This window comes from Amblyraja radiata, chromosome 40 (assembly GCF_010909765.2).
Source record: "Amblyraja radiata isolate CabotCenter1 chromosome 40, sAmbRad1.1.pri, whole genome shotgun sequence".
Lineage (NCBI taxonomy): Eukaryota > Metazoa > Chordata > Chondrichthyes > Rajiformes > Rajidae > Amblyraja > Amblyraja radiata.
The window spans coordinates 17,467,447-17,481,044 of record NC_045995.1 but is presented as its reverse complement, the minus strand read 5'-3'; the positions used below and the strand labels follow the sequence as shown (position 1 = coordinate 17,481,044).

Genomic DNA, 13,598 nt, shown 5'->3' with positions numbered 1-13,598 from the left:
AACCTTATCACAACTGAAATTGAATCTGGCTGATGTAAATATAGAAACAAAGACTTGTAGAAGCTGGTTTATACCAAAGATAGACACAATGCTGGAGTAACTCAGTGGGTCAGGCAGCATCTCTGGCGAAACAAGAGATTTTGGGATGGAATAAAAGGGTTCTTACCCAAAATATCACCCATCCTTTTCCTCCAGAGATGGTGCCTGACCAGCTGAGTTTCTCCAGAACTCTTATCATTGTTACTCGTACCAAGGACCCATGCCCCCCATTGCAGGCAGTGAAGAAAGTGAATGGCCTGTTGGCCTTTATAACAAGAAGAATCGAATATAGGAGCAAAGAGGTCCTTCTGCAGTTGTACAGGGCCCTAGTGAGACCATACCTGGAGTATTGTGTGCAGTTTTGGTCCCCTAATTTGAAGGAGGACATTCTTGCTATTGAGGGAGCCCAGCGTAGGTTCACCAGGTTAATTCCCGGGATGGCGGGACTGTCATATGCTGAGAGAATGGAGGGGCTGGGCTTGTACTCTCCGGAGTTTAGAAGGATGAGAGGACAAACTAGAGGCAGGAAACATGTTCCCGATGTTGGGGGGGTCCAGAACCAGGGGCCACAGTTTAAGAATAAGGAGTAAGCCATTTAGAACAGATATGAGGAAACACTTTTTCTCACAGAGAGTTGTGAATCTGGAATTATCTGCCTCAGAAGGCGGTGGAGGCCGGTTCTCTGGATACTTTCAAGAGAGAGCTAGATAGGGCTTTTAAAGATAGCGGAGTCAGGGGATATGGGGAGAAGGCAGGAACAGGGTACTGATTGTGGATGATCAGCCATGATCACATTGAATGGTGGTGCTGGTTCGAAGGGCCGAATGGCCTCTACTCCTGCACCTGTTGTCTATTGTCCTCACCTTCCACCGTCACATACAACAGATAATCCTCCAACATTTCGCCACCTCCAGCAGGATCCCAACATTGGCCACATCTTCCCATTCTCCAATTTCAGTGTTTTCTCCCTCCTTACTCTTTCCAAGCTCTCCCACAGCCGACTGTCTCTGCCTCTTCCTTCCCCTATCCCGCACCTCCCCCCCCCACCCCAACCAGTCTGAAGAAGGGTCTCGACCTGAAAAGTCACCTATTCCTTCTCTCCATGGATCCCATGGATGCTGCCTCACCCGCTGAGTTACTCCAGCATTTTTGTCCACATTTGATTTTTTCAGCATCTGCAGTTCTTTCTTAATCCACACGGTGGGAGTGTTGACCACAAATTGGAGCGACCTGTTATGTGAATTCACTGCATATTGGGAGTTGCTGTCTACAAATTAGATGTAATTATGCTCTTTACTGCAAAATGGTTCTTTGTTGCTCAGTGACCCTTTACCTTTCCCCGTAATGCCCCCATTGCACAGATGCCAAACTTAGTAAAAGCCCTGAAACCAGGGAAGTTTTGGGATGAAAATCAAGGAACTGCAGGTGCTGGTTGACAAAAAAAAGGCACAGAATGCTGGAGTAACTCAGCGGGTCAGGCAGCATCTGTGGAGGACATGGATAGGTGTCGTTTCACAGGGTGCTGTTGAAACATAGAAACATACTAAAATGGGCGGAATAAATGCCCAGGTTCCCCTCCGTAGCTACTACACGTCAGCCCATTGCATTTCGCAGCAGTGGCCTATCTTGCTCCGCTATAGGATCTTTGATACATCCCACACACAGTATTGTGTTCACATACGCACGTACATATTCACAGGGCCTATGAGGGAGTGGGGTGCAGGGGGTACATCGGACCTGAGCCCAGAGTCCAAAAGGGGGCCCGGAATTTCCTGAAATCTCAGAAAATGTTTGCATATATTTTGTGAAACATAGAAACATAGACAATAGGTGCAGGAGTAGAGGCCATTCGGCCCTTCGAGCCTGCACCGTCATTCAATATGATCATGGCTGATCATCCAACTCAGTATCCAGTACCTGCCTTCTCTCCATACCCCCTGATCCCTTTATCCACAAGGGCCACAACTAACTCCCTCTTAAATATAGCCAATGAACTGTGGCCTCAACTATCCTCTGTGGCAGAAAATTCCACAGATTCACCACTCTCTGTGTGAAAAATGTTTTCCTCATCTCGGTCCTAAAAGATTTCTCCCTTATCCTTAAACTGTGACCTCTTGTTCTGGACTTCCCCAACATCGGGAACAATCTTCCTGCATCTAGCCTGTCCAACCCCTTAAAAATTTTGTATGTTTCTATAAGATCCCCCCTCAATCTTCTAAATTCTAGCGAGTACAAGCCGAGTCTATCCAGTCTTTCTTCATATGAAAGTCCTGACATCCCAGGAATCAGTCTGGTGAACCTTCTCTGTACTCCCTCTATGGCAAGAATAACTCAGCGGGTCAGGCAGCATCTGTGGAGAACATGGATAGGTGACGTTTCACAGAGTGCTGGAGTAACTCAGCGGGTCAGGTAGGATGCCCTTAGTAAAGAGAACAGGTTTGGTGGGCAACTCTGTGAGGGAGTTCACTAATTGTGTACAGGGTTTGATGCCCATAGTAAGAGTTACAGCATTGGGCAACTCTGTCGGGGAGTTCACTGTTTGTGTGAAGTGTTCTCTTTGATATAGCTGGCATGTTGCTGTGCCAGGCTGATTATGAAAGTACTCAATGTATTCTTCTACCCTGTAGGATTCACTACTGCAGACACATTTAAATTTTACTGGACCTTAATTGGTACATGTGATGATAAACTGACCTTGAAATATTGGGCCTAGAATTATTTTTCCCGGCCCTGTCCATCCAGTGTTTGATATTTTGAGGTGAATGTAGAATCTTCTCACCTGCTGCTGTTTCTCCCTCTACAGTTATTCTACAGAGAAGGTTCACCAGACTGATTCCTGGGATGGCAGGACTTTCATATGAAGAAAGACTGGATAGAGTCGGCTTGTACTCGCTAGAATTTAGAAGATTGAGGGGGGATCTTATAGAAACATACAAAATTCTTAAGGGGTTGGAAAGGCTAGATGCAGGAAGATTGTTCCCGATGTTGGGGAAGTCCAGAACAAGGGGCCACACACAGTTTAAGGATAAGGGAGAAATCTTTTAGGACCGAGATGAGGAAAATATTTTTCACACATGGAGTGGTGAATCTGTGGAATTCTCTGCCACAGAAGGTAGTTGAGGCCACAGTTCGTTGGCTATATTTAAGAGGGATTTAGATGTGGCCCTTGTGGCTAAAGGGATCAGGGGGTATGGAGAGAAGGCAGGTACAGGATACTGAGTTGGATGATCAGCTATGATCATATTGAATGGCGGTGCAGGCTCGAAGGGCAGAATGGTCTCTACTCCTGCACCTATTGTCTATGTTTCACTAAATATATGGAAATATTTTCTGAGATTTCAGGAAATTCCGGGCCCCCTTTTGGACTCTGGACCCGGGTCCGATGTTCCCCCCGCACCCCACTCTCTCATCGAGCCCTGTGAATATGTACGTGTGTACATAAACACAATATTGTGTGTGGTCGTGTACCTTTGTTAGGTTTCTACAAATGGCCTCAACAAATTGGTCTCAGCAGCCCCCAGATTTGGTGCCCGTTGTAAACAGTTTAACAAATTTAATTTTAGGTTATATTTTATTTGTTTCCAAGTTCTAATTGTACTGTGTATAATTGGATTTTTATTGTATTTTGTGTTATTCAGATTCATTGGTGAGAGGAGGATTGGTCCTATATTGCAAGGGGAGCAATCCTCCCTCCATTATAAACCAATCCACCTGCTGGGCAGAGTTGTCCAGCAGGTGAATCATATTTTTGATATTTACTGCCCAATAATAGTACATAAAGTTAGGAAGTGCTAAAGCGCCCAATTGTTTGGGTTTGCTCAAGTGAGTTCTTTGTATTCTGTGGGATTTATAATCCTATGTAAAATTTGTAATGTCTGAGTCCAGTTTTTTTAAAAACTTTTTTGGTAGTTATATAGGAATTGATTGGAATAGGTATAGAATTTGTGGTAGAAAGATCATTTTTATAGCATTTATTCGACCTATTAAAGACATCGGAAGAGTTTTCCAGAATTTAATTAAAGTATTTAATTTCTTAAGTAGGGGACTATAATTTGCATTAAACATAGCTTGATATTTTCTAGTGATTTCAATCCCCAAATATTTAAATTTTTTGTAGCTATTTTAAAAGGGAAATTTAAGAAGTGTGTTGAGTCTTTTGGTTTTATCGACATCATTTCATTTTTATTCCAATTTATTCTGTAGCCTGAGAAAGACAGTTTAACAAAGAGGAGAGTTGAAACAATCTCTGAAAGCTGCCTGTATGTTTCCAAAGACAATTGATTCAGCTACAGAAAGTAAACAAACATGTACTTAATAACCATTGAGGACTGTGTTAATTGTCGGCCTGCGAGGATAAGAAAGGAAGGAGCACACAAGATAAGTAGGAAGTTTAAAACAAATACAACATGTGCTAATTGCCTGCCTTCCTGCATATTTAACGCAGCATTTGGAGACAAGATTCGAACTTCAAACACATGACCTGTGGAAGGTGTTTGCAAGAGAATGGAAGAGGGGCTGCAGAATATCATTAACAACTTTGATTGCCTGCAACCCTGCTAGAGAATTACATAGATCTAAAGGGTTATTGCAGGAAAAAATATGAAAGTTTACATCTAAAAAACTCTGATTATTACCAACCACTTTCTGTTATTTGCACTATCAGTTTATTTATTCATGTGTGTATATATTTATATCATGGTATATGGACACATTTATCTGTTTTGTAGTAAATGCCTACTATTTTCTGTGTGCTTAAGCAAAGCAAGAATTTCATTGTCCTATACAGGGACACATGACAATAAACTCACTTGAACTTGAACTTGAAATGAACCTGTCCAAATTGCAGTCATAGAAACATAGAAACTGCATCTGCTGTTCCTTGATTTACATCCCAAAACTCCCCTGGTTTCAAGGCTTTTACTAAGTTTGGCACAGAAACATAGAAACGTAGACAATAGGTGTAGGAGTAGGCCATTCGGCCCTTCGAGCCTGCACCGCCATTCAATATGATCATGGCTGATCATCCAACTCAGTATCTTGTCCCTGCTTTCTCTCCATACCTTCTGATCCCTTTAGCCACAAGGGCCACATCTAACTCCCTCTTAAATATAGCCAATGAATTGACCTCAACTACCTTGTGTGGCAGAGAATTCCACAGATTCACCATTCTCTGTGTGTGGAAAATAATGTTTTTCTCATCTCGGTCCTAAAGGATTTCCCCCTTATCCTTAAACTGTGGCCCCTTGTTCTGGACTTCCCCAACATCGGGAACAATCTTCCTGCATCTAGCCTGTCCAACCACTTAAGAATTTTATAAGAGTTTCTATAAGATCCCCCCTCAATCTCCTAAATTCTAGCGAGTATAAGCCGAGTTTATCCAGTCTTTCTTCATATGAAAGTCCTGACATCCCAGGAATCAGTCTGGTGAACGTTCTCTGTGCTCCCTCTATGGCAATAATGTCCTTCCTCAGATTTGGAGACCAAAATTGTACGCAATACTCCAGGTGTGGTCTCACCAAGACCCTGTACAACTGCAGTAGAACCTCCCTGCTCCTATACTCAAATCCTTTTGCTATGAAAGCTACCATTTGTTTTCTTCACTGCCTGCTGCACCTGCGAAGTCTTTATGGATGCTGATGGCCTTCCTGAGGCACCGTGTGTGGTAGATGCCCTCTGGAGAACGCGCTGAAGAGCTCTCCTCTCTGCCTCCGTGCAGCTGAGATGCCACACAGAGATGCCATACATTAATATGCTCTCTGGTGCAGCAGTAGAAGCTGTGGGGGCAGACCAGTCTGTTTTAATGTCCTCAGGAAGAACAGTCATTGCTGTGACTTCTTGACCAGCGCAGTTGGTGGACCATGTGAGGTCCTCTGAGATGTGAGTGCCCAGAAACCTAAAGCTGGACACTCTCTCCACACTTTCCCCATAGATGGAGATTGTAGGTATGTTACAAAACTTACCTTCAGCGGCGGGGGCTGTAATTCTGCCTCTGGCCATGTGCGCCATTTTGGCGCGTTTGAGGGGGCGCGGGGTTAAAATGGGGGTTTGTTCCGATCTGGTCATGAATTATATTTTGTTGGAGTGCAAGATGTTGCTAAAGTATCGTTGCTACGGCCGTTCTGTGTGTTTTTTTAAAAAATTCACCCGACAAGTTAATCGCTGGAATGATTTTAAAATCAGCTTCTGAAGCCGTCAATACCGAAAACTGGGACGGATTTTATGCAGGACCAGGTTAAAAAAAAAGTAGTTTATTTTTATGTATAAAAGTGTTGCTTAAGATGTATTTAATTCATATTTTACGTTGCGAAACGGTGATTTTTCTCCCCCAAAGAACCGGCAGTGTATTTGCTGCCGATATGCGGTATAAATTCACCGCAGCCTGAACGTTCTAACTGGTCCCGTTCCAGAAAATCACACTCCCAAGCTGATTTAAATGGCCATTAATTTACAGGTATTAACCATTAAATTCCTTCTATTTGGCCTATAAACCCATGACAATGAGATTTTAAAATTATGTTATATTCTGAATTCTTGTGTGAATGTTATTTGTACACTTAGGCTATTTAAAAACGTTAATCTATTCTTAAGAAATTGATAGATGTTTAGATCTAGTAATTGAATTTTGTAATTAGCTACAATTAGGTAACTAACTAACTATATGTTTTAATTTCAAGTCATCTAAGTAAGATTGTTTCATATTTGTTTCAGAATGCTTCAATCTATAATAACTGAAAATTTCATTCAGTTTTAATTTTTAATAAAGTTATCGGCTTTTAAATGTTCTCAATCACAGCTTTTGTGTTAAGTCAATGAAAAAGCAAAAGGGAACAAGATGCTAATTTCGGAGTATGAAAATGATCATAACTTTTTTAATACTGAAGATATGAAAGTGAATTAGGTGTCAAATTAAACTTATTTTTATGCTTTATCTGATGGGATAAATTAAAGACTTGATTTTTAAAATCTCAAAAATTTGTAACATTGCTAGAGATTGGGGCGTATTCTCCATTATGTGACCTCCTGAAGTCAATAATCAGCTCCTTGGTCTTGGAGGTGTTTAGTGACAAGTTGTTACGTGAGCACCAGTCCGCCAGGTTCTGCACCTCCGCTCTGTACTTTGTTTGACCGTTGTTGATCAGCCCAATCACTGTTGTGTCATTCCAAATCTTCCCTGGTTTCAGGGCTTTTACTAAGTTTGGCATATGGGCAATGGGTGTATTACAGGGAAAGGTAAAGGGTCATTTTGCAGTAAAGAGCACAATATCTAATTTGTAGACAGCAACTCCCAATATGCAGTGAATTCACACAACAGGTCGCTCCAGTTTGTGGTCAACACTCCCACCGTGTGGATTAAGAAAGAACTGCAGATGCTGGAAAAATCAAAGGTGGACAAAAATGCTGGAGTAACTCAGCGGGTGAGGCAGCATCTATGGAGAGAAGGAATAGGTGACGTTTCAGGTTGAGACCCTTCTTCAGACTGATGTCGGGGTAGGGGTGCGGGATAAAGGAAGGAAGAGGCAGAGACAGTCGGCTGTGGGAGAGCTGGAATGGGGAAGGTGGGAGAAAACACTGAAATTGGAGAATGGGAAGATGTGTCCAATGTTGGGATCCCGCTGGAGGTGGCGAAATGTTGGAGGATTATCTGTGGTGTGACTGATGATTAAAGCTGACTTTGAACACCAGACTGTGTCTGTACAGTTCTCTACAACAGCGGTGCCTGCGGGGAAAGACGGGATTCGAGGATGGTGTGCTGCTTTCTTTAGATATGTTAAGGGAAAAAGAGTAGCAAAGTCAAATGTGGGTCCCTTGAAGGCAGACATGGGTCAAATTATTATGTGCAACAAGGAAATGACAGAAGAGTTGAACAGGTACTTCGGATCTGTCTTCACTAAGGAAGACACATAGAAACACAGAAACATAGAAAATAGGTGCAGGAGTAGAGGCCATTTGGCCCTTCGAGCCTGCACCGCCATTCAATATGATCATGGCTGATCATCCAACTCAGTATCCTGTACCTGCCTTCTCTCCATACCCCCTGATCCCTTTAGCCACAAGGGCCACATCTAACTCCCTCTTAAATATAGCCAATGAACTGTGGCCTCAACTGCGTTCTGTGGCAGAGAATTCCACAGATTCACCACTCTCTGTGTGAAAAATGTTTTTCTCATCTCGGTCCTAAAAGATTTCCCCCTTATCCTTCAACTGTGACCCCTTGTCCTGGGCTTCCCCAACATCGGGAACAGTCTTCCTGCATCTAGCCTGTCCAACCCTTTAAGAAGTTTGTAAGTTTCTATAAGATCCCCCCTCAATCTTCTAAATTCTAGCGAGTACAAGCCGAGTCTATTCAGTCTTTCAAACAATCTCCCAGATGTACTGGAGGACAGATGATCTAATGGGGTAGAGGAACAAATACATTTTCAGGTGAGAAATAGTATTGGGTAGGCTAATGGGACTGAAGGATGATAAATCCCCTGGGCCTGATGGTCTGCATCCCAGGGTCCTCAGGGTGGTGACTCTAGGAATAGTGGAAGCATTGGTGATCATTTTCCAATGTTCAATAGATTCAGGATCAGTTCCTGTGGTTTGGAGGATAGCTAATGTTATCCCACTTTTCAAGAAAGGAGCGAGAGAGAAAACGGGAAATTACAGACCCATTAGCCTGACCGGTGGTGGGAAAGATGCAGGAGTCAATTATTAAAGAGGTAATAATGGGGCATTTGGATACCAGTAAAAGGATTAGTCCATGTCAACATGGATTTATGAAAGGGAAATCATGCTTTTTTTGGTTTTGTTTTTGTTTATTTTATTAGAAGTTAATACAATACAAAACAATACAGTGGCACCTAATTTTAGGTGCCAACTATGTCATACCGTAATCCATTCTATGTACAACCTCTAGTTTTATGTTATGAGTAGGCAAGACAAGAAAAAGAAAACAATAGAAAGGGGAAAGAGTGGAAAAATAGATGGTAGAGAGTAGAAAAATGTGAAGTGTGGATATAAAAAATAAAAATAAAAAAATAAAATAAAAAAGAAAAGGTGGAGAGTAGAAATAGAAGAAAAGGCCCCTTAAAAGAGAATTTTTCAAATCTATATTCGGAGATGTAGATCTATCCACGTCATGAACTGAAATCAGCAATCCTTATGGTACCGCTGCATCACATGATTCCAAAAAGTCGATGAAAGGAGACCAACTCCTTAAGAATTGGTCATATTTATCTATTAGTCGGAGTCTCATTTCTTCAAGGCGTGCTATGTCCATCATATTCCTAATCCACATTTTAACAGTTGGTATGGTTGTATTTTTCCAAAATTTAAGTATCAATTTCTTTCCAATTATTAACCCATAATTAAAAAAAACATTTTGGTCTTTATTTAAATTGGTATCTTCTCCTATTATTCCAAATATAATCCATTCCATTTTGGGTTCTATTCTTGACTTGAAGAGCTTTGTAAATATATCAAATATATCACTCCAAAATTTATTCAACTTTGTACATCCTACAAATGAATGTGTTAAATTAGCGTTTTGAAACAAACATTTATCGCATCTGGGAGAGACGTTTGGATACAATTTATTCAACCTCGTTTTTGAATAATATAGTCTATGTAATAATTTGAATTGAATTAAATTATGTCTTGTATTAATAGAACAGTTATGTGTATTCATCAAATACTTTTCCCATCTATCCTTCAAGATCTTTATCGTTAGCTCATGTTCCCAATCTTCCCTTAGTGCTTCTGTTGAGGGTGATTCTCTATCTAATATATTATTATAAAAGTATGAAATTAATTTTTGTGAATCAGCCTTAATATTCATTGCTTCTTCTAAAGGGTCTAAAAATATAGTTTGAAATCTATGTATATATTTCTTCATAAAGTCACATACCTGTATATATTTAAAATATTGATTATCCTTCAATTTAAATTTTAATTTTAATTGTTGAAATGATAACAGTTTACCCAATTCATACATATCCCCTACTTTCCTAATCCCCAGTCTATCCCATTGTTGATATGTGTTGTCGATGAGAGAAGGTTTGAATGCGGGGTTGTTCAATAGTGGGGTTAGTACTGATAAATTATTTAATTTCAAGGATACTTTATTTGTTTCCAAATTCTTATTATATTGTGAATAATTGGGTTCTTCTTATATATTATACTATTCAATTTTATCGGTGAGAGCAGGATCGTTCCTATATCGTGCGGATAACACTCCTCTTTCTCCATTCTTATCCACTCCAACTTCTGAGTGGAACTATCCAGCCAGTACATTATGTTCTTAATATGCACTGCCCAGTAGTAATACATAAAGTTAGGTAATGATAAACCCCCAACTTCTTTAGATTTGCACAAATGCTTTCGTTGAATTCTATGTGTTCTGTAATCCCATATAAAATTAGTGATAGTGGAATCTAGTTTTTTGAAAAAATATTTTGGAATATATATTGGGATCGCTTGAAACAAATATATTAATTGTGGTAAGAAAGTCATTTATGCCTCTCATCTGTCTTTGTCCACCCATTTACCAATCAACCTCCCCCTCACTTGTATCCACCTAACATTTGCTAGGCTTTGTCCAAACCACCTCTTTCCAGCTTTCTCCCACAACTACAATTAGTCTGAGGCAGTCTCCACCCAAAACATCACATATTTATGTCCTCCAGCGATGTAGCCTGGCCCACTGATTTACTCCTGCACCTAACCTTATCCTACATCTGGCAAACGGTATAGAAACATGAAAACACACACCTCCAGATTCAGGGGTAGTTTCTTCCCAGCTGTTATCAGGCAACTGAATCATCCAATCACAACCTGAGAGCAGTGCTGAGCAACCTCTTTGGTGACCCTTGGACTATCCTTGATCAGACTTTGCATGCTCTATCTTGCACTAAACGTTATTCCCTTATCATTTTTTTAATTTAAAATATTTTTTGAAATAAAAAAAACATTATTCCCTTATCATGTATCATGTATACACCGCAAATGGTTCGATCAAAAAGTCTCTCAAATCCCCAGCAGCACATTCTAGACACTCGCGACCCTCTGTGTAAAAAACTTGCCATGTATATTTTAAACTTTGTTCCTCTCACAAAGCTATGCCCTCTAGTATTTTTTTTTTTTCCTAATGGGGAAACAAATGCATTACTACCTGCCCTATCTATGCCTCTCATCTCTGGCCTTAGTCCACCCATCTGCCAATTATCCTCTCCCACCTGTTATCCATCATATGCCAGGCTTTGTCTCACCCCAAAAGTTTTCCCAGCTTATTCACCCCGACTACAATTAGCCTGAGGACGGGTCCCCACCCGAAAAGTCTCCTATCCATGTACTCCACATGTTGCCTGATCCGCTGAGTTACTCCTGTACTTCGTCATTTTTGTAAACCAAGAATTGCAGTTCATGTAACTCTGCATAATGTTTATTACTGCGGCAGCACAAACAACTCATACAAACTGGGTAAAACTGATAGTTATTTCCCGATGGACAAATATTGCCACAAGTCTCGTTCCTGTGGGGAGCATCATGGCAGCTTCAGAGGTAATAACGCAGCTCACATGATCACAGGTCACCACTCGGTCTGCGGCAGATTCCCATGGCCCAAGTTAGTTGAGGGTTGGTGTCCTAGGGCCTTCATCCATCCACCGGGGCCGCAACCTTAGACAATGCACAAATTCCTGGGTTTTAATCGGTTTCATTGATTCAGTAAGTCCTGCTGAAGATGTGAAGACACAGGAGTTGGTGCAATGACCTTGGGGACACCTTCAGCCTGTGGGTTTATAGACAGCGAGCGGCTCCGGATGTCCATGTGGGCGGCGGTGGGACAGCCTCCAGTCAGTGGCCGCCCTTCTGCACTATCTGCGCGAAGCGGTTGGTGAGCGCCAGCGTGGTGTCCACGAAGCGATCCACGCAACTGACCAGGCAGCTCTCGGTCCGCGAGTCGAGCCTGGAGCCCGGCTTCTCCACGCACTTGTCCCAGCACTCGGCCGTCAGGCTGTGCACTCTCAGCTGTAGCTGCGCCTTCTGTTGCTCTTGGTTCTTGGTTCTTGGTTCTTGGTTTCTTGGTCCTCCAAAATATTCCAACTGGAATTTAAACTGGAGGTGGTGAAGGAAGGGATTAAGCCAGAAAGGGTTATTGGGAAGAAAGAGCTACTTTAAATTTAGTTGAATCTGGTTGGGTAACTATAGTTTGGTGGAGATTATTCCATGCTTTAATTGTGCGGGGGAAGAACGAATTGCTGTACACATCTGTCTTTGTAGCTGGGATCACAAATTGGATCGAATGCCCTCGTCTGCTCCTAATTGGTTTGGGTTTGGTGTAGGCCTTGTAATCTATGTCTAGCTGACCATTTAACATTTTGTAATAACAGGTCAAACGGTGAGCTTCACGTCTGTCTTGGAGAGGGTTCCACCCTGACCAGAGAATTCAGAAGTTTGGTGACACTCGCTTCTCTCTCATAGGTGTTAGTAACAAATCGAGCTGCCTGTCTTTGGACACGTTCAATGGAAGAAACGGCCACCAGCAGCAGCTGCAGATCTCTCTGCTCCATCTCCATGGCGCCACACACAGACCAAGATGCTCCACTCCGGCGTAAACCAACGCGCTGACGTGCAGTACGTAACATTTTGTCAATGCAAAACGCGACCTCCATTTTGTCACCCGCTGTGTACAATGATCATAAGGAGGTTGCACGAAAGGTCACCGGGTCGACGCACGGAGCCGCCAAATCCAACTGGAAGACATCCGTCACTTCCGGTATATGTTATTAATGCTAGAAACGTGTACTTTCCTACCTGTTAAAAACCGCCAAAATGTTGAATTTTTGCGCTGAAATATAGTGGGAGTCGGGGTAAGTGTGAGAGACATTTCGTTGTCTCTGTGCTGTACACTGACAATGACAATTAAAGTTGAATCTGAATCTAATAACAATAATACTAAATTTTATTTATGGGCGCCTTTCAAGAGTCTCAAGGACACCTTACAAAGATTTAGCAGGTAGAGGAAAAACATGTAAGGGGTATGAAATAAATAGTAGAGACATGACTAGTACACAAATTAAAGACAGAATTCAATTCAAAACACAATATGAGGCAATTAATGCACAGATGAAAAAGGAGGTGGACGTGGGGCTAAGGATAGGCAGAGGTGAAGAGTTTGGTCTTGAGGCGGGACTGGAAGATGGTGAGGGAGAAGGCTCTGTCCCCAAAACTGCGGAGGTTGGACTTGTGGATGGCGAGGAGACTGGCTGATGTGGATCTGAGGGACCGTGAGGGTTGGTAGGGGGAGAGGAGGTCAGTGAGATATGGGGGGGGGGGGGGCAGATGGTGGAGGACTTTGTAGGTGAGGACCAGGATTTTGTAGGTGATCCGGTGGGAGATGGGAAGCCAGTGAAGTTGTTTGAGGACTGGAGTGATGTGATGCCAGGATTTGGTGTGGGTGATGAGTCGGGCGGCTGCGTTCTGGACCAGTTGGAGTCGGTTGATGTAGGTGGAGCTGATGCCAAGGAGAAGTGAGTTGCAGTAGTCCAGTCGGGAGGAGATGAAGGCATGGATGAGTC

The 13,598-nt window shown here is 42.2% G+C and overlaps 1 protein-coding gene across 1 annotated transcript; it reads right to left on the bottom strand.

Moving 5' to 3' along the window:
- Positions 1–11,827: 11,827 nt before the first annotated feature.
- Positions 11,828–12,630, bottom strand: LOC116967542 (mitochondrial import inner membrane translocase subunit Tim8 B-like). The gene is made up of 2 exons (XM_033014173.1): positions 12,554–12,630; positions 11,828–12,071 (listed from the first exon to the last, which is right to left on the bottom strand). The coding sequence occupies exons 1-2, from the start codon at positions 12,594–12,596 to the stop codon at positions 11,875–11,877; spliced, it is 240 nt and encodes a 79-aa protein (XP_032870064.1). The 5' UTR covers positions 12,597–12,630; the 3' UTR covers positions 11,828–11,874.
- Positions 12,631–13,598: the final 968 nt, after the last annotated feature.

Coding starts and splice junctions, on each gene's coding strand:
- LOC116967542 (XM_033014173.1), bottom strand. CDS start 12,596: ATGGAGATGGAGCAGAGAGATCTGCAGCTGCTGCTGGTGGCCG. Junction 12,072..12,553: donor GCAGCTGCTGCTGGTGGCCG/TTTCTTCCATTG, acceptor CCAAGAACCAAG/AGCAACAGAAGGCGCAGCTA.